This window comes from Pygocentrus nattereri, chromosome 23 (genome assembly GCF_015220715.1).
Source record: "Pygocentrus nattereri isolate fPygNat1 chromosome 23, fPygNat1.pri, whole genome shotgun sequence".
NCBI classification, from domain to species: Eukaryota; Metazoa; Chordata; class Actinopteri; order Characiformes; family Serrasalmidae; genus Pygocentrus; species Pygocentrus nattereri.
The window spans coordinates 2,859,168-2,880,360 of record NC_051233.1 but is presented as its reverse complement, the minus strand read 5'-3'; the positions used below and the strand labels follow the sequence as shown (position 1 = coordinate 2,880,360).

Here is a 21,193-nt window from a genome sequence, read left to right as displayed (position 1 = left end):
GTGCATATTAACTTCTACAGGCCTACATGGTGCGTTCGGTTTAACAGGCAGAGAGAAGCACGGTTCGTGTGTGTGTGTGTGTGTGTGTGTGTGTGTGTGTGTGTGTGTTTATGTTACTCAAACAAGGAACAGTAGGCAAGGCAAACATTCAGGAGGACATTATATAAAGTAAGGGAAAATAAAATACCATAAAAGAGAGGAAAAATGTATTTTCAAAAAGCCAGAAATAGAGAAGAATATGCAAATTTACTACACCCTAACTATTTCCCAGCAGAATTACACAACATCTATTTCAGTACACGGGGAGAAAAGAGAACGAGAAAAGGTATCGAACCAGCTTTCCTTCCACGGCCTTTCTGAATTACCATCTACCTGAACTGCTTTCAGTGTCGCTGCAGTAAAGCAGCTTGTGTCACCTAACAGAACGGAAGCAGGTGCCCATTGACTTCCATTAAAACAGTGTTTTAGGTCGTGTTTTAGATTTGCTGGTCTTTTCTAAACACAAGGAAACGTACTGATAGTATTGTCTGTGGTAATGAATGATATAATGCAGGTGCCATTGATAGAGATGCTGAAATATGCCTTAAACATCTGCCCATTGACTTCTACCGTAAGCATGTTTAAAGTCTGGGTTTTCTGATCTTTTCTAAGCACAGGGTCATGTGTTAACATGAGTGTCTGTGGGAATTCACGATACAGTGCAGGTGCTGTTGACAGAGACAAGCTTTCTTTTAACATCTGCCCATTGACTTCTATCACAAGACTTCTATTACGGGTACCGCGTTCTTTTCTAAGTCCAAAGAGATGTGCTGAAATTACTGTCTGCGGTGATCGATGATATAATGTAGGTACGACAGATAGAGATCGCGTTCAAAAACACTGAAGTGTTCCTTTAACAGCTGCCCATTGGCTTCTATTAAAAGCACGCTTTGACTCAACGGGTTTCCTGTTCTTTTCTAAGCACGGTGAAACTCACTGAGATCACCGTCTGTGGCAACTCACGATGCACTGCGAGCGCAATAACAGAGGCCGGGTTGAAAAACAATGAAGTGGCTCCTTTAACATCTGCCCACTTTCAGTCCAGCGGGTCGTCTTCTTTTCTAAGCAGTGGGGTTGTTGTCTGCGGCTGTCGGTGCCACAGTGGAGGTGCGATAGATGGAGATTAGATGGAACAGCACTGAAGTATTCCTTTAACCCTGTCAGCTCGCAAATCTAAATCAGTCGGCTGCACCGCAGCAGGCAAAGCGGAACAGCGCTGGGCGGCCTGATAAAGCGACTTCACAGCCAGCGAACCCTCCTTCTGAGAAGAGCTCCAAGTTTGACTGGAGCTGCGCGGATCCACACCAACACATCTAATTATCAGCCTGCGCCTCTGACAGTAACGGCGGCTGTTTGATGGTGTTATCGGCGGTAATTCCTGGTGTAGGTGGGTATTACTGTAATTAGGTGTCAATAGAGACATGCAAATTAATATGTGATAAACCGAAATAGCCCTAGCAAGCAGCTAATCCCCCCCCCACCCCACCGCACCCCTCCACCCCCCTTCCCATTTCCACACCGTTTGAAATTGCATGGATTTGGAGATTTCCAACATTTTTAGATTCAGACGGAAAACACCGTCGCTGAGCGTTTTCGGGGGGATTTGGGAGCGGAACAGGCCGCGCAGGGGGGGCTTGCTCACCAAACGTGGACAAAACTCTGGCCTCTGGTCTCTGCCATAGCCACGTGTGGCCTCCCACCGGCGCTCATCGGCTCTCTGAGAGTTTTATTTCAGGCTGTGAGTAAAACGACGCAGTCATTTCAGCAGCATCGAGAGTAGAAACGCACACCAGATTGATTTGACTGATTTCCCCCCTTTAGATTGTGTGACTGCTTCACACTGAACCACAGCTCGATTCCACTGCAGCGAGACACGGCGGCCGCCGCAGGCGAGGCACAGCCTGAACACAGGCGCGGCGTTGTGAGTTAAAGGGCCCATATGCGACATTTTCTGTGCTATTTTTTCCCCCCCACCTATGATGAACTTCATGTACCACAATGAGTCACATTTCATTTTAAAATGATCGTTTCCCAACTTCTGCATCCTGTAGCTGTTAACAAGCTGTTTTGGTTAATATGGCTTTAAAGGGCCCATTTGATAGAAAGTGAACGGGCCTTGTTTGGCGTAGTATGAAAACATTGTTCAAGTTTGAAAACGTACCATTCACTCCCAGTGCGTACACGGGAACAACTACACTACAGAAACGGCCCGGTTTGAATTCATTATAAATAAATAAATATAATTATATACACACACACACACACATTTTTCAGTTTTTGACATCCTTTGAAAGAACTCGTCATTCTATATGTTTATTATAAATTTCAGGATGGATGGACCAAAACAAATAACCCAAAATGACTTGGAAAGACGTCTGGTTCCATTGACTTACATTAAAAGTGGAGTGTGTTTTTTCCTCCTCCTGTAAAGTTCTCATTTTAGAGGTTTTGTTCTCACAACAGCGATTTTATTTTTATATATGTGTGTATATATATATTAAAAATACACACAGTACTGTGTGAAAGTCTTGGCACCCAAGACACATTTACAAAATCTATTTATTTGTGTAGTTTGTGTTTATTTGCTGAGAAAGTTTTAATATTTAGAGAAACAAAATTTATAGGATATTAAATAATAATGATCATTATATATATATATATATATATATATATATATATATATATATATATATATATATATATATATATATATATATATATATATAATAACTAGTGATTTTCTGGATATCAGTGTGTTTGTTTACCCGTCTCCAAGCCTCTCCTCCTCGAGGAAGTCCAGTATTATATGTAGTTAAAAAGCAGCTCCTGGTTTGACCAATCAGTGCTCAGTAAATTGAGCTCATGATGTAATTGATGATATTAACGAGTCTCTGTGGCGGCTGTGAAGGTGTCCAGGAAAAATATGGACCCAAGAAATTCTTGTTACTTTTTATTGTTTTTCTGTTTATTTGAATTATGAATACGACTTTATTCTGATGTATATGGTGATAAACTCACTGCTGAGGTCAACTGGTTAAACATTCGCTTAGATGCCTAAAACCTTCACACAGTACTGTATATATACACTCACACACACTCACACACACTCACACACACACACACACACTTATACACTCATCCTAGTTTAGCTGATGTTATAAACAGTGATTCAGGCTGGATTGCTATTAAAATGAGGCGCAATACAGAGCAGCCAGTCAAAACAGAGCTCATTTACATACATCAGCCTTAAAGGCACAGTAACATAAATAGGCTGTTTAATTCTGGGATGAGGAAAAGTTGGAAAATGGTTGTGGAGAAAGGAATTATGACTGACATAAATATCATAGATGGGTACAAATAGAGGTCAGTTGTGCCTACATTATGTTTAACTTCATGTATAATTAATAATATATAATAATGGAGATGATAACAGATATCATATACAATTATAACTCTAATATGAAGGGGTGGGCCTTAACTGTAAGCCAAATACTTGTGTATATGCAAATGAATGTAAAGCAGCTTATAATACAGGTCAGTTTCCTTACCCAGACCGCGTGAACTGGGCAGTGCGCAGTAAATATTAAAATTCAGTGACACTGACCGCGAAATATGAGGCGGTCCATGAGACGAATTATTGCGTACATTCATCCTACGAGCTGTATGTAACTCTTTTTCTCCTGGCGCCCCCTTTAGACGATATTGATATAGGCTGGCAGCAGAAACGCTCATGAGCATTCCCAAACTCTCCTTATCTCAGAATCAAAACAGGCTGCTTCTGTTTTCTGCAGTGGTGTTGAGACTAAAACATGTAAATGGGCTGTGCTCTGATTGGCTGCCTGGCATTGCGTCTTGTTAGAAATGCAGTAGGAGCTGAAATGCCCCTTGTAACCCCTGAAAAAAAAGATATAGCCTGAATGGGCAGGCATATGGAAATGCACGGGGGGGGGGGGGGGGGGCGGGGGGGATGGGGGGGGGCGGGGGGGATGGGGGGGCTGTTGTGACGTCACAGAAGCAAATCGTTCAAAATAGGCTTTTTTTTGCAGCTAGGTTTCACATTTGGGCTGCACGGACTGACGGCATGGTGTAAAACGTTAACACTGTTTACTTAACACACTGATGAAGAAGAAAAGAAGTGAGGAAAATGAGGTTTTCCATGACAAGAGCCCTTTAAATCAGATTAAACTGGTTACTAGTAACTGAGTGACTCGTCTGTACTGGTTTGTGAACCTCGGCCTAACGCAGAATGACCCTCAATACAGCCCTCAATACAGCCCTCAGTACAGCCAGGGCAGATCAGTGGAAAAGGTGGCTGTACTGCGCTGCCACCTGGCGGTCGTGCCGGGAACTGCAGGCTGGGTCGGGGAAAGCGTCGCTGCCCAGGTTTCCTGCAGGAATCGTTCATTTGCAAAGTTACAGCGTTCACAGTTTCTCGGTAAATCACACGATGCAGTCCGTGAAGCCACGTGCCAACGAGGTAAACCTGCAGTCACACCTGTACGTCTACAAAACAGCCTGCAGCCGAGCAAAGGGGTCAGCAGCAGGACGAGGAGCGCATAATAAGGCCTGTATCTTTATACAGACCACTTTACATGCTGAGGGTTCAGCCTACCTGGCCTGCAGGTGAAGATGCAGAGGCACAGTTATTCCAGAACAAGGCTCAGGTTGAAATCTCGCCGTCTGCGTGAGGCGCAGCGTGCGGGACCCTTCACACCTGAGCTGGGGGAGTAAACACCGTGTACTCTACCCGTCTGACGTGTGAATAGTACAATTGGGTTTCCTGCTTCAATCCGCCTGTAAATTTCCTGTTTACACCGCAATCGCAAAAAGCCAGCAGCCGCTCTGAGCCGCGGGGGTTTCTGCACATGCAAGCACGCGCGTCTAGGAACCCAGACGCCAAACTGAGTTCATCTCAACGCAAATGCAAAAGTTATGAGCTCTGATTTGCGTCAGAACCGTTTTTTTCTTTGAGAGCATCTCAGCCATAAACGCCGGTATAAACAGAACCAGAGCCACTATTCGCGCGTGGGGCGTGGGGGGGGGGGGGGGGGGGTATTAATAATTGATGATCATAACTGAATATTTATTGGCGCGTGGTCTTTTTTGATGATGAAGCTTTAATTCGCGTGTGCGCGTTTAATTCGCGCGGAGGAAATCTACGCAGCTACTATCTGTTTCGTGCATCTACGTCACCAAGACAGGGAAATCCTCTAGCGTGGCGGGCGCGTTCCAATCCGCAGCGGTCGGGCCTTGTGCCCTACTCCCTACGAGGGCTCCGTGCTGGCTTCTCCGCCCTCCTCAGTCCGAAGCTTTCCCCCCCAGATATTCCAGCTCCACGGAAGCGGGAGTGTCACCTTCTACTGTTCTTAGTCTTTATGTTGTCCGATGATTTAATCCGCGTTATGCCTGCAGCCCAGGAGCCGGTGTAGGAGGAGCCTGGCCACTTCTTATTTCCCCCGTTATGTCAAAAAACAGGACTGACTCATTGGCTGTTTGCGCTCACCGACGTTATGAGCATACATAAGGCATAGAGGAGAATTATCACTTCGTAATGTGTTCCAGGTTTCTCAGACACTAGAGGGCGCTCTCGAGCGAGTCCAAAATGAATGGATTAAGATGAATTAAGATGGAGCCTTTGAGCAAAATCATAGTTTATAAATGCGTAAATGTTTTTAATATGAAAGAATTAAATAATTTCCCGAACAAAGAACAGCGTAAAACAGTTTAACACTGCTCTTAAGTTTGTAAGAGCTTTTAAACTCGAGTCATAGGAGTTTAAAACAGCGCATCATGAACGTTCATCAGTCAGTGAGCACGAACAGCCAATGAGCTGCTCCACTCGCCAACCAATCAAAACCCATTTGCTGTAGAAAAAAGGAAACACAGGTGAGCTTTCCTCGCTTTTTTAGTGATTAGAAGCTGTTTTAACTTGTCGTTTTTGGCCATTGAGCTCCCTCTGCGGTTGTGCAGTCCTGTTTTTGATATAACAGGGGAAATAGGAAGTGGCCAGGCTCCTCATACACTGGCTCTGCATGCGGCGCCGCTTTAAACTCCTATAACTCGAATTTAAAAGCTCTTAAAAATATAAAAGTGGTGTTAAAATGTTTTATGCTATTTAATGTTCAGGAAATGAATGAATTCCTATACATTAAAAACGTTTAAGCATTTATAAACTATGCTTTTGCTGACTTGCTCGGGAGTGCCCCCTAGCGTTCCCAGAACCTCTAACAGAACCTGAATGCTTACAACGTCCTAACGCGATAGAAACGTGGGAACAGGTAAATATAAAATAACCTTAATAATATCAATAATCTTTATTTTTATTATTTATTGCTCGACTACTTGCATGCCGATTTTTCTCCGTGACACTTTAAATCAGATTAAATCGATTACTGGTAATTAAATGACTCGTCTATACTGGTTTGTAAACCTCAGCGTGTTTCTGAATCATCCTGTTTTTATTTCATCCTATTTTTATGTCCTTCTAGAAGGTTCCTCCTCTGGAAAGTAAAAAGGAAATATAATATTATATATATATATATATTTATTTATACATATGCAAATTTTAAGATAAGTGTCAGTGTCCAGTAATCTGGACATGTAGACTCCTGCAACACAAAACACAATCATTGAGGATTTTTGTTTATTTTGTTAACAGTAGAACGATATTTGTAGTTATGATGGACAGTAGATGATGTGCTATGAATTTGGGAAAAACTTTCAATGGACTTGTCCAGTAGCGTGGACGTCCGGATAGCGAGCGTGTATCTGTCCGCTGACTTCATAAGGTCAGCACCCTGCGGACTGCTTGCCACTGCTGGTCACTAAATCTAATCTGCTCAACATTTAATCTGCTCCAACAGATTGAAATGCACAGAGACTTTTATTTTGGAAAATAAACTAAGACAAAACAGTGAAGGGAGTTTGAGAAGTCAGTCCACCAATCGCCAATTCACTCTGATCTGGGGTCAAACTAATATACTGTGGCCACAAGTTACCATAGTCAGGCCACAAGTTAATATATCGAGGGCACAAATTAATTTATTTAGGCCATAATGTCTGGAGGCCTCAAATTACTACTTACTTAAAAAAATTACTACATCGAAACCATAATTTACTATATAGAGGCTACAAATTACTATAGTGAGGCCACAATTTACTATAAAGAGGCATCAATTTACTACATTGAGTGCATAATTTTCTATATTGAGGCCACAAATTACTATAGTCAGGCCACAAATGTATATATTAAATCCATAATTCACTATATTGAAGCTGCCATTTACTAAATTGGGGTGACAAATTTCTATATTTATTCCAGGAATATATTAATTTGTGGCATCAGTATAGTAATTCGTGCCCTCACTATTATAATTCTCTATATTTAGGCTACAAATGACTATATTGAGGCCACAGATTACTACTTTGAGGTCATAAATTGCTATATTGATTCCAGGAATATACTAATTTGTGGCCTCACTATTATAATTCGTGGTCACGCCTTATTAAGAAGTAGCCACCGTGTCATCTTAGCGCCTCGGGGTCTCCAGTGAACCCCGAGCCAGTTTACTAGGTGCTAAAAAGTGTCTGAGCTGTTCGGGCGGACGTCACAGGCCGAGCGTGCGCCCTTCGAAGTGCCCTAGGTAGGGTTCATGTCCGCAGATTGGAGCGCCGCCAGAAAGCCGGGACGTGCTAATCACATGGTCGGATGCGACTTCCTCCATCTTGGAGCCTGCGGACGGATCCACGGCCAAGAGAGGAGAGGACGACATAAATAACGACTGTCTGGCCGAGCGGCGATCCAGGAGCGCGCCCTTTAGACGAGCTGGTCCGCGGCGTCGCCGGTTCTCCTGCGCGGTCGGAGCCATGGTGCAGTCCTGCTCCGCGTACGGCTGCAAAAACAGATACCACAAAGATAAGGACGTCTCATTTCACAAGTACGTCCAACTTCGCCATCTCCACCAGGCTGAAGTTGGCTCCCTGCTCGCCAGCTTCATGCTCCGGTTTTCCCGTTCCACCTTAAAAGGCGCAGCAGCTTAAGGTGGAACGGGGGGGTCCGAGCGAGGAGCTGGCGAGTAGGAGGCTGACCTCAACAGCTTCATGCCGTCTCTGCCGAGTGGCGAGATGTTGCTCTGCAACTCTTACATGTTGGACCAAGAACCTGAAGATGCCTGCCTGAGAAGATTGTTGAGCTTCAGCTCCAGCTCTCGCTTTCTCAGATGTGTCCAAGTGGTCAGAGTTCAGTGCTCAGAATGGTTTGCATGCTCCGCTCTCGATCCTGGTCGCTGGGTTGCCCTGCCTGCCCTGTCCAGCCTGTCCAGCCTTTGACTGGAACACCGTCAATACTTACTTACTAGTAAAGTCCAAAAAGAAGGACCTTAATAATGAATTCTTTACAAACACTAAAGTTCCTGCTGAAGCCTGAGTGGACTGATCAATCAATGTGATCGGTTATTAATCTCAGCGTTACTGAGCTCTGCTAAAGTCTGAGTAGACTGATAAATCAATGTGATCAGTTATTAATCTCAGTGTTACTGAGCTCTGCTAAAGCCTGAGTAGACTGATAAATCAATGTGATCAGTTATTAATCTGAGCGTTACTGAGCTCTGCTAAAGCCTGAGTAGACTGATAAATCAATGTGATCAGTTATTAATCTCAGCGTTACTGAGCTCTGCTAAAGCCTGAGTAGACTGATAAATCAATGTGATCAGTTATTAATCTCAGCGTTACTGAGCTCTGCTAAAGCCTGAGTAGACTGATAAATCAATGTGATCAGTTATTAATCTCAGTGTTACTGAGCTCTGCTAAAGCCTGAGTAGACTGATAAATCAATGTGATCAGTTATTAATCTCAGCGTTACTGAGCTCTGCTAAAGTCTGAGTAGACTGATAAATCAATGTGATCGATTATTAATCTCAGTGTTACTGAGCTCTGCTAAAGCCTGAGTAGACTGATAAATCAATGTGATCAGTTATTAATCTCAGCGTTACTGAGCTCTGCTAAAGCCTGAGTAGACTGATAAATCAATGTGATCAGTTATTAATGTCAGCGTTACTGAGCTCTGCTAAAGTCTGAGTAGACTGATAAATCAATGTGATCGGTTATTAATCTCAGCATTACTGAGCTCTGCTAAAGCCTGAGTAGACTGATAAATCAATGTGATCAGTTATTAATCTCAGTGTTACTGAGCTCTGCTAAAGCCTGAGTAGACTGATAAATCAATGTGATCAGTTATTAATCTCAGCGTTACTGAGCTCTGCTAAAGCCTGAGTAGACTGATAAATCAATGTGATCAGTTATTAATCTCAGTGTTACTGAGCTCTGCTAAAGCCTGAGTAAACTGATAAATCAATGTGATCGGTTATTAATCTCAGCGTTACTGAGCTCTGCTAAAGCCTGAGTAAACTGATAAATCAATGTGATCGGTTATTAATCTCAGCGTTACTGAGCTCTGCTAAAGCCTGAGTAAACTGATAAATCAATGTGATCGGTTATTAATCTCAGCGTTACTGAGCTCTGCTAAAGTCTGAGTAGACTGATAAATCAATGTGATCAGTTATTAATCTCAGTGTTACTGAGCTCTGCTAAAGCCTGAGTAGACTGATAAATCAATGTGATCGGTTATTAATCTCAGCGTTACTGAGCTCTGCTAAAGCCTGAGTAGACTGATAAATCAATGTGATCAGTTATTAATCTCAGTGTTACTGAGCTCTGCTAAAGTCTGAGTAGACTGATAAATCAATGTGATCAGTTATTAATCTCAGCGTTACTGAGCTCTGCTAAAGCCTGAGTAGACTGATAAATCAATGTGATCGGTTATTAATCTCAGCGTTACTGAGCTCTGCTAAAGTCTGAGTAGACTGATAAATCAATGTGATCGGTTATTAATCTCAGCGTTACTGAGCTCTGCTAAAGCCTGAGTAGACTGATAAATCAATGTGATCGGTTATTAATCTCAGCGTTACTGAGCTCTGCTAAAGCCTGAGTAGACTGATAAATCAATGTGATCGGTTATTAATCTCAGAGCTCTGCTAAAGTCTGAGTAGACTGATAAATCAATGTGATCAGTTATTAATCTCAGTGTTACTGAGCTCTGCTAAAGCCTGAGTAGACTGATAAATCAATGTGATCGGTTATTAATCTCAGCGTTACTGAGCTCTGCTAAAGTCTGAGTAGACTGATAAATCAATGTGATCAGTTATTAATCTCAGCGTTACTGAGCTCTGCTAAAGCCTGAGTAGACTGATAAATCAATGTGATCAGTTATTAATCTCAGTGTTACTGAGCTCTGCTAAAGCCTGAGTAGACTGATAAATCAATGTGATCGGTTATTAATCTCAGTGTTACTGAGCTCTGCTAAAGTCTGAGTAGACTGATAAATCAATGTGATCAGTTATTAATCTCAGTGTTACTGAGCTCTGCTAAAGCCTGAGTAGACTGATAAATCAATGTGATCAGTTATTAATCTCAGCGTTACTGAGCTCTGCTAAAGCCTGAGTAGACTGATAAATCAATGTGATCAGTTATTAATCTCAGCGTTACTGAGCTCTGCTAAAGCCTGAGTAGACTGATAAATCAATGTGATCAGTTATTAATCTCAGTGTTACTGAGCTCTGCTAAAGCCTGAGTAGACTGATAAATCAATGTGATCGGTTATTAATCTCAGCGTTACTGAGCTCTGCTAAAGTCTGAGTAGACTGATAAATCAATGTGATCGGTTATTAATCTCAGCGTTACTGAGCTCTGCTAAAGCCTGAGTAGACTGATAAATCAATGTGATCGGTTATTAATCTCAGTGTTACTGAGCTCTGCTAAAGTCTGAGTAGACTGATAAATCAATGTGATCGGTTATTAATCTCAGTGTTACTGAGCTCTGCTAAAGTCTGAGTAGACTGATAAATCAATGTGATCGGTTATTAATCTCAGCGTTACTGAGCTCTGCTAAAGCCTGAGTAGACTGATAAATCAATGTGATCGGTTATTAATCTCAGCGTTACTGAGCTCTGCTAAAGCCTGAGTAGACTGATAAATCAATGTGATCAGTTATTAATCTCAGTGTTACTGAGCTCTGCTAAAGTCTGAGTAGACTGATAAATCAATGTGATCAGTTATTAATCTCAGTGTTACTGAGCTCTGCTAAAGCCTGAGTAGACTGATAAATCAATGTGATCGGTTATTAATCTCAGCGTTACTGAGCTCTGCTAAAGCCTGAGTAGACTGATAAATCAATGTGATCAGTTATTAATCTCAGCGTTACTGAGCTCTGCTAAAGCCTGAGTAGACTGATAAATCAATGTGATCGGTTATTAATCTCAGCGTTACTGAGCTCTGCTAAAGCCTGAGTAGACTGATAAATCAATGTGATCGGTTATTAATCTCAGTGTTACTGAGCTCTGCTAAAGCCTGAGTAGACTGATAAATCAATGCGATCAGTTATTAATCTCAGTGTTACTGAGCTCTGCTAAAGCCTGAGTAGACTGATAAATCAATGTGATCAGTTATTAATCTCAGCGTTACTGAGCTCTGCTAAAGCCTGAGTAGACTGATAAATCAATGTGATCAGTTATTAATCTCAGTGTTACTGAGCTCTGCTAAAGCCTGAGTAAACTGATAAATCAATGTGATCAGTGATTAATCTCAGCGTTACTGAGCTCTGCTAAAGCCTGAGTAGACTGATAAATCAATGTGATCAGTTATTAATCTCAGCGTTACTGAGCTCTGCTAAAGCCTGAGTAGACTGATAAATCAATGTGATCAGTTATTAATCTCAGTGTTACTGAGCTCTGCTAAAGCCTGAGTAGACTGATAAATCAATGTGATCAGTTATTAATCTCAGTGTTACTGAGCTCTGCTAAAGCCTGAGTAGACTGATAAATCAATGTGATCAGTTATTAATCTCAGCGTTACTGAGCTCTGCTAAAGCCTGAGTAGACTGATAAATCAATGTGATCAGTTATTAATCTCAGTGTTACTGAGCTCTGCTAAAGCCTGAGTAGACTGATAAATCAATGTGATCAGTTATTAATCTGAGCGTTACTGAGCTCTGCTAAAGCCTGTGTAGACTGATTAATCAATGTGATCAGTTATTAATCTCAGCGTTACTGAGCTCTGCTAAAGCCTGAGTAGACTGATAAATCAATGTGATCGGTTATGAATCTCAGTGTTACTGAGCTCTGCTAAAGTCTGAGTAGACTGATAAATCAATGTGATCGGTTATTAATCTCAGTGTTACTGAGCTCTGCTAAAGCCTGAGTAGACTGATAAATCAATGTGATCAGTTATTAATCTGAGCGTTACTGAGCTCTGCTAAAGCCTGTGTAGAGTGATTAATCAATGTGATCAGTTATTAATCTCAGCGTTACTGAGCTCTGCTAAAGCCTGAGTAGACTGATAAATCAATGTGATCGGTTATGAATCTCAGTGTTACTGAGCTCTGCTAAAGTCTGAGTAAACTGATAAATCAATGTGATCGGTTATTAATCTGTGTTACTGAGCTCTGCTAAAGCCTGAGTAGACTGATAAATCAATGTGATCGGTTATTAATCTCAGTGTTACTGAGCTCTGCTAAAGCCTGAGTAAACTGATAAATCAATGTGATCAGTTATTAATCTCAGCGTTACTGAGCTCTGCTAAAGCCCGAGTAGACTGATAAATCAATGCGATCGGTTATTAATCTCAGCGTTACTGAGCTCTGCTAAAGCCTGAGTAGACTGATAAATCAATGTGATCAGTTGTTAATCTCAGTGTTACTGAGCTCTGCTAAAGCCTGAGTAGACTGATAAATCAATGTGATCGGTTATTAATCTCAGCGTTACTGAGCTCTGCTAAAGCCTGAGTAGACTGATAAATCAATGTGATCAGTTATTAATCTCAGCGTTACTGAGCTCTGCTAAAGCCTGAGTAGACTGATAAATCAATGTGATCGGTTATTAATCTCAGTGTTACTGAGCTCTGCTAAAGCCTGAGTAAACTGATAAATCAATGTGATCAGTTATTAATCTCAGCGTTACTGAGCTCTGCTAAAGCCTGAGTAGACTGATAAATCAATGTGATCGGTTATTAATCTCAGTGTTACTGAGCTCTGCTAAAGCCTGAGTAGACTGATAAATCAATGTGATCAGTTATTAATCTCAGCGTTACTGAGCTCTGCTAAAGCCTGAGTAAACTGATAAATCAATGTGATCAGTTATTAATCTCAGCGTTACTGAGCTCTGCTAAAGTCTGAGTAGACTGATAAATCAATGCGATCGGTTATTAATCTCAGCGTTACTGAGCTCTGCTAAAGCCTGAGTAAACTGATAAATCAATGCGATCAGTTATTAATCTCAGCGTTACTGAGCTCTGCTGAAGCCTGAGTAGACTGATAAATCAATGTGATCGGTTATTAATCTCAGCGTTACTGAGCTCTGCTAAAGTCTGAGTAGACTGATAAATCAATGCGATCGGTTATTAATCTCAGCGTTACTGAGCTCTGCTAAAGCCTGAGTAAACTGATAAATCAATGCGATCAGTTATTAATCTCAGCGTTACTGAGCTCTGCTGAAGCCTGAGTAGACTGATAAATCAATGTGATCGGTTATTAATCTCAGCGTTACTGAGCTCTGCTAAAGCCTGAGTAAACTGATAAATCAATGTGATCAGTTATTAATCTCAGCGTTACTGAGCTCTACTAAAGCCTGAGTAGACTGATAAATCAATGTGATCGGTTATTAATCTCAGCGTTACTGAGCTCTGCTAAAGCCTGAGTAGACTGATAAATCAATGTGATCAGTTATTAATCTCAGTGTTACTGAGCTCTGCTAAAGCCTGAGTAGACTGATAAATCAATGTGATCAGTTATTAATCTCAGTGTTACTGAGCTCTGCTAAAGCCTGAGTAGACTGATAAATCAATGTGATCAGTTATTAATCTCAGCGTTACTGAGCTCTGCTAAAGCCTGAGTAAACTGATAAATCAATGTGATCAGTTATTAATCTCAGCGTTACTGAGCTCTGCTAAAGTCTGAGTAGACTGATAAATCAATGTGATCGGTTATTAATCTCAGCGTTACTGAGCTCTGCTAAAGCCTGAGTAGACTGATAAATCAATGTGATCGGTTATTAATCTCAGTGTTACTGAGCTCTGCTAAAGCCTGAGTAAACTGATAAATCAATGTGATCAGTTATTAATCTCAGCGTTACTGAGCTCTGCTAAAGCCTGAGTAGACTGATAAATCAATGTGATCGGTTATTAATCTCAGCGTTACTGAGCTCTGCTAAAGCCTGAGTAGACTGATAAATCAATGTGATCGGTTATTAATCTCAGCGTTACTGAGCTCTGCTAAAGCCTGAGTAGACTGATAAATCAATGTGATCGGTTATTAATCTCAGCGTTACTGAGCTCTGCTAAAGCCTGAGTAGACTGATAAATCAATGTGATCGGTTATTAATCTCAGCGTTACTGAGCTCTGCTAAAGTCTGAGTAGACTGATAAATCAATGTGATCAGTTATTAATCTCAGCGTTACTGAGCTCTGCTAAAGCCTGAGTAAACTGATAAATCAATGTGATCAGTTATTAATCTCAGCGTTACTGAGCTCTGCTAAAGTCTGAGTAGACTGATAAATCAATGCGATCGGTTATTAATCTCAGTGTTACTGAGCTCTGCTAAAGCCTGAGTAGACTGATAAATCAATGTGATCAGTTATTAATCTCAGCGTTACTGAGCTCTGCTAAAGCCTGAGTAGACTGATAAATCAATGTGATCGGTTATTAATCTCAGCGTTACTGAGCTCTGCTAAAGCCTGAGTAGACTGATAAATCAATGTGATCAGTTATTAATCTCAGTGTTACTGAGCTCTGCTAAAGCCTGAGTAGACTGATAAATCAATGTGATCAGTTATTAATCTCAGTGTTACTGAGCTCTGCTAAAGCCTGAGTAGACTGATAAATCAATGTGATCGGTTATTAATCTCAGTGTTACTGAGCTCTGCTAAAGCCTGAGTAGACTGATAAATCAATGTGATCGGTTATTAATCTCAGTGTTACTGAGCTCTGCTAAAGCCTGAGTAGACTGATAAATCAATGTGATCAGTTATTAATCTCAGTGTTACTGAGCTCTGCTAAAGCCTGAGTAGACTGATAAATCAATGTGATCGGTTATTAATCTCAGCGTTACTGAGCTCTGCTAAAGCCTGAGTAGACTGATAAATCAATGTGATCAGTTATTAATCTCAGCGTTACTGAGCTCTGCTAAAGCCTGAGTAGACTGATAAATCAATGTGATCAGTTATTAATCTCAGTGTTACTGAGCTCTGCTAAAGCCTGAGTAGACTGATAAATCAATGTGATCGGTTATTAATCTCAGTGTTACTGAGCTCTGCTAAAGCCTGAGTAGACTGATAAATCAATGTGATCAGTTATTAATCTCAGTGTTACTGAGCTCTGCTAAAGCCTGAGTAGACTGATAAATCAATGTGATCGGTTATTAATCTCAGCGTTACTGAGCTCTGCTAAAGCCTGAGTAGACTGATAAATCAATGTGATCAGTTATTAATCTCAGCGTTACTGAGCTCTGCTAAAGCCTGAGTAGACTGATAAATCAATGTGATCGGTTATTAATCTCAGCGTTACTGAGCTCTGCTAAAGCCTGAGTAGACTGATAAATCAATGTGATCAGTTATTAATCTCAGCGTTACTGAGCTCTGCTAAAGCCTGAGTAGACTGATAAATCAATGTGATCAGTGATTAATCTCAGCGTTACTGAGCTCTGCTAAAGCCTGAGTAGACTGATAAATCAATGTGATCGGTTATTAATCTCAGCGTTACTGAGCTCTGCTAAAGCCTGAGTAGACTGATAAATCAATGTGATCGGTTATTAATCTCAATGTTACTGAGCTCTGCTAAAGCCTGAGTAGACTGATAAATCAATGTGATCAGTTATTAATCTCAGTGTTACTGAGCTCTGCTAAAGCCTGAGTAGACTGATAAATCAATGTGATCAGTTATTAATCTCAGTGTTACTGAGCTCTGCTAAAGCCTGAGTAGACTGATAAATCAATGTGATCGGTTATTAATCTCAGTGTTACTGAGCTCTGCTAAAGCCTGAGTAGACTGATAAATCAATGTGATCAGTTATTAATCTCAGTGTTACTGAGCTCTGCTAAAGCCTGAGTAGACTGATAAATCAATGTGATCAGTTATTAATCTCAGTGTTACTGAGCTCTGCTAAAGCCTGAGTAGACTGATAAATCAATGTGATCAGTTATTAATCTCAGTGTTACTGAGCTCTGCTAAAGCCTGAGTAAAGGAAAGGTTAAATAAAGGAGAGGCACTAAAAATCATGTGGCACATGAAAGAATATAATGATATAGTGTAATATCTGCACTTATTTAAATGATAGTCATATTTCATAACCTCAGTTACTTTGTGGAATGATTGTTGAAATGAACTCATGTCTCATGTTGCTGATCCCACTGTAGGTTCCCTCTCGCGAGACCCGACCTCTGCGGGAAATGGATGGCCGCCATGAAGAGGAGCAACTTTAAGCCCACGAAATACAGCAACATCTGCTCTCAGCACTTCACCAAAGACTGCTTCAAGCGCGAGTGCAACAACCGGGTGCTGAAGGAGAACGCAGTGCCTTCTCTTTTTACCTTCACTAAACTGCAAATGAAGGTACAGAAATCAGTAGCACACGTCCTGTTATGTGTCTGTTGGTCATCCTTATCCTTACCCTCTCAAATTCCAGCCACGTCGGAATACTCGTATGTATATTTTGGTATATTTTGCCTGCCTCAGGCAATTTCCCCACCTAAAGTTTAAGTGAACAAACTCTGTTGTGCACAATGTTGCGATAAATTGTTCAGCCCTAGTTAGAAATTCATCGTTCAACTCTATTTGCAACTTTACAAGGCCTGCCTGAACGCACCGTTATCAGGTTCTTGAATTGTGCTGGTAAGAAAGTCACCGAACTGTGCTGCACTCTGTCTTGGACCCGAACTGGACACACCTTCATTATTACTTGTGCATGTTGAACAGCATCATGAATTCAGGCTCTTTTCCAATCTCTTTTATCTTGCAGGCAGATTCACTGGAGGAAACGTTCATTCCTGAGATTGACTTCCCTCTGACTCTGTCCAACACGGACAGAGAGCAGCAGGAACCTCCAGACCCTGATCTTTCTGCTTCAGTTCCAGCCCATGTTCCAGTTCCTCTTCCAGCCCCATCCTCATCCCCAGCTCCAGCTGCTGCCGTAGACGACGAGAGCCCAGACTTCAAGCTCAGCGCCTTTGTCTCCTGCGACCACAACTACACAGTGGAGGTCACGGTCCAGCAGAAGAAGCGCATCGACCAGCTTGAGGAGCAGCTGGAGAAACTGCGCAAGAAGCTGAAGACGGTGCGGCAGAAGTGCCGGCGGCAGGAGCGGCAGCTGGAACGTTTCAAAGCCACGAGGAAGCTCCGTAAAACCGGCAAGGGCCTGACGCTGGGAGAGAGCTACGTCATTCTGCCCAAAGAACTCTTCAGCATCAAACGGATTGTGAGGGAGGAGGTGTCTCTGTGAAAAGGCCACACAAAGATACTCTGTTCAAGAGGTCTTGCTACCTTTTATGTTTGAGATTTGAGGGTTTTTTGTTTTGTTTTTTTGTAGTTTGGTTTCGTCTCCCCTTGATAGCTAAAAGTATGGGGGTAACTTTGATGTTTAGTTACAAGAACACATGTCCAACCTGGTGGGGGAGGATTTAAGCCAGGATTAAGAAATTTGCTGCTTTAATTATCCTGTCAAATATGTCACTGTCCTATCAAAACAAGTTCTAACTTTTTCTTTTTTAAGCATCATTTGCCCTTTGCCTAAATGGTCCACAACGGTTGTGATGTAAACAAAGTCATTCAGGCTACGTTCACAAGCCTCGTTGCTCAGATCCGATCTCTCTGACTCAGATCGGTCATCAATGTGATGAACCGGCCTGAACTGACCCTCATGAGCTCCTCCTGCTCAGTAACGTCACGTGACTGAATCACTGCATCATCAGCACAAACTAACGAGCAGAACGAGCTTCGCTGAGAAGATCATTAACTCTGATCAGCTCTCAGGTTCATTATTAGAGCCAGACGGAGGAGAAAAAGGTGAGACGAGCTGCTTTTCCACCGTTTACAGGCTTTAACGTCTGTTCGGCGCTGTTGCCATGGTAACGCTGAATGATGGGGAAAAAAGCGCATGAATTCTGACCTGAGCGTCACGTTAAGGTCGCGTGACCACAAATCGGATACGTATCCGATCTAGGACCACATATGAAAGTCAGTCGGGTCGGATTTGTCCACACAGCCCTGAAGTAACATTTGGGCAGAAAACCGGATTTGTGCCACTTCAGCCTGGTAATGTGAACGAAGCCTTAGATGTGGTTTTATGTGAAATGTGCAATTTTAGAAAAAAAAAACTTTTTTTTTTCTCTTCACAGTGGTGGTGATAGGAACCAGACATCCAAAGCCTCTAAAAGCTCACGAAATTTCACAAATCAGTTACGAACATGCTGCCTGATTGTTTTATGGTAGTTTTAAGACTAAATATTTATTTTAATCCACTCGAAACTCGTATCTCCAAAATGGTGACTTTACAGGAGAAGGAAAAAACCTGCTTTACTTTGAAGTCAATGGAACCAGACGTCTTTCCAAGTCGTTTTGGGGTCGTTTCTTTTGGTCCAATCAAAGGACAGCAGGCGCTTTCAAATTGTGTCAAAAACCGGAAAAAGACAAAAATGGAGATAGGAGCTTTTCTTCCGACAGCGGCGATATAAAACCTCAGAAGGCCTGTGTTGGTTCACTGGTCATTTTGCATAGCGAATACAATGGGCAGTTACACTGGGCGCATTGTGACACCTGGTTCCTGAAAGCACCACTGTACAGAGATCAAATCAAACCACTGTTGAATGATCGAGTTAAAAACCAGTGGAATTCCCGTTTAACTTGCGTTAGAGTTTGTTTGTTTTTTTTAGTTACACTTTAGGTTTTGTTAAGACAGTGACCATATATTACACCCCGAGTTCAGATTGGAACGAGTGATATTGCGTTTTTTTGATTTAGCTTTTGCAGAACGTTCTAGTACCATTAACCACATGGGGCACATTTCCTTTGCACAATAGCAGTTGAACTTTGTCAACTGCTTAATAATAGGAATTACTCTGTGTACAATCTGGACCTGTTATCCTGAAAAAATAGTTAAAAAGTGAGTTTTTCTGTTTTTTTTCCTAGAAAGGTCTATAGCACTTGTTGAAACTACTAGCGTGTGCGAACCTGTTACTGGCGTGATCGGACGTCTTTATCCATTTCTGCTCATGTTGTTAGTTTTCTTTGGGTTAATGTACTTGAACATTAGAAACGATGATTGGGCGTAACATTCTGACCACCTCCTCGTTTCTACGCTCATCGTCCACTTCATCAGCTCCACTTACTGTATAGCTGCACTCTGTAGTTCTACAGTTACAGACTGTAGTCCATCTGTTTCTCTGATACTCTGTTACCCTGTTCTTCAGTGGTCAGGACCCCCATGGACCCTCACAGAGCAGGTACTGTTTGGGTGGTGGATCTTTCTCAGCACTGCGGTAACACTGACGTGGTGGTGGTGGTGTGTTAGTGTGTGTTGTGCTGGTCTGAGTGGATCAGACTCAGCAGTGCTCTCAGTGTCGCTGCTGGACTGAGAATAGTCCACCAAGCAAAAATATCCAGCCAACAGCGTCCTGTGGGCAGCGTCCTGTGACCACTGATGAAGGATTAGAGGATGACCAACACAAACTGTGCAGCAGCAGATGAGCTGTCGTCTCTGACTTTACATCCACAAGGTGGACCGACAAGGTAGGAGTGTCTAATAGAGTGGACAGTGAGTGGACACAGTGTTTAAAAACTCCGGCAGCACTGCTGTGTCTCATCCACTCATACCAGCACGACACACTAACACACCACCACCACGTCAGTGTTACCGCAGTGCTGAGAATGATCCACCACCCAAACAGTACCTGCTCTGTGAGGGTCTATGGGGGTCCTGATCGGTGTATGATTCGTTCATTGTAGTCGTGACCATGAAAAGTCTGATGCTGGTGGAGTTTGATCTTTAGCGCTGATTCAAAATGTGAAAATAATCGATCGTGGACTCCCGGCGAGTAGCTCATGCCTCTGAAACTTCGACTGACCACAAATCATTTCCTTGGCGTTTTCTCTTCACTGGACTGTTCCACTGGAATGTTTTTTTTCCCGAAAAGTTGTTCTTTTCCTTCCAGTCCTTTTCAGAAGAGGACAATCCCTGTCAAAGAGAGCTTTCGTCAGCTGACCAAGCTGGACTTACCTTACAAGCCGTGCAGACCGATGCAGAAATTGACGATGTTAATTTTCAAAGGGCTTTATTTGTGGTTCTGTGGTGTCTGTAGGTGACCTAGTGATATTTATTGCTCCCTAAACAGTAATAATGTTTGAAATCAATGAAAGCCATATACACAGGAAAGAAAAGAAAAGATGTGCTTGATCTTTGGCTCGGAGTTGTTGGCTGAATCAAAGCTGCCTTATGGTGTGGTCCCTAATCTGGACTGACTGTTTGAACACACATGCATTAGATTAATCCCGTGTTTGTGTTTTAATCAAACACTGCATTTTTCGTTTCGTTACGTAACTGTTTCTTGTCGTTCGGCTATGTCAGTTCGTTCCGTGGCAGGTTCACAGGTCCTGTTGCACCATTCAGAAATTCAGAGTCAATTCAGAAGGCGTGGATGCAATCTTGGAAATCCTGACCGCCCTCGGCGTCCTGTTGTGAAACCAGTGAACTAACACGGAGCTAAACTGACTAAACTGGAGAAAGTTCTGATTTACACATTTAGGCCCTGTCCCATTTCGTCTTTCTACCCTACCCCCTTGTTTTCAAGTGTCACCCTAACTCCTTGGAACTGAGTTACAGGGCAGTGGTTGAGATCTTCCCTCTGAAACGGGACCCTCTAATAAAAGAGCATCACTTCATTAACAGCTACTAGCGCCGCTCTGTAGGCGACGCGGCCCGTCTGCAGGGACAGCAGAGGAGGGGAAAGTTCAGCTCCTCACTGCTGGGCTTTAGTTACATTTAGGGATCATACGCCTTCAAAGAGGGGGGCAGTTATTTATCATCACCCCCGTTAATTCTTCAGTGATGTGAAGCTGAAG

At 42.1% G+C, this 21,193-nt stretch overlaps 1 protein-coding gene across 1 annotated transcript; it reads left to right on the top strand.

Annotated features, from left to right (window-relative positions):
- The first annotated feature begins 6,631 nt into the window (after window positions 1–6,631).
- Window positions 6,632–17,999, top strand: thap1 (THAP domain containing, apoptosis associated protein 1). Its single transcript, XM_017689002.2, has 3 exons — window positions 6,632–7,976; window positions 16,498–16,693; window positions 17,100–17,999. Exons 1-3 carry the CDS (start codon window positions 7,906–7,908, stop codon window positions 17,577–17,579), a joined length of 747 nt encoding a protein of 248 aa, XP_017544491.1. The 5' UTR covers window positions 6,632–7,905; the 3' UTR covers window positions 17,580–17,999.
- Window positions 18,000–21,193: the final 3,194 nt, after the last annotated feature.

Coding starts and splice junctions, on each gene's coding strand:
- thap1 (XM_017689002.2), top strand. CDS start 7,906: ATGGTGCAGTCCTGCTCCGCGTACGGCTGCAAAAACAGATACCACAAA. Junction 7,977..16,497: donor AAGGACGTCTCATTTCACAA/GTACGTCCAACT, acceptor ATCCCACTGTAG/GTTCCCTCTCGCGAGACCCG. Junction 16,694..17,099: donor TCACTAAACTGCAAATGAAG/GTACAGAAATCA, acceptor TTTATCTTGCAG/GCAGATTCACTGGAGGAAAC.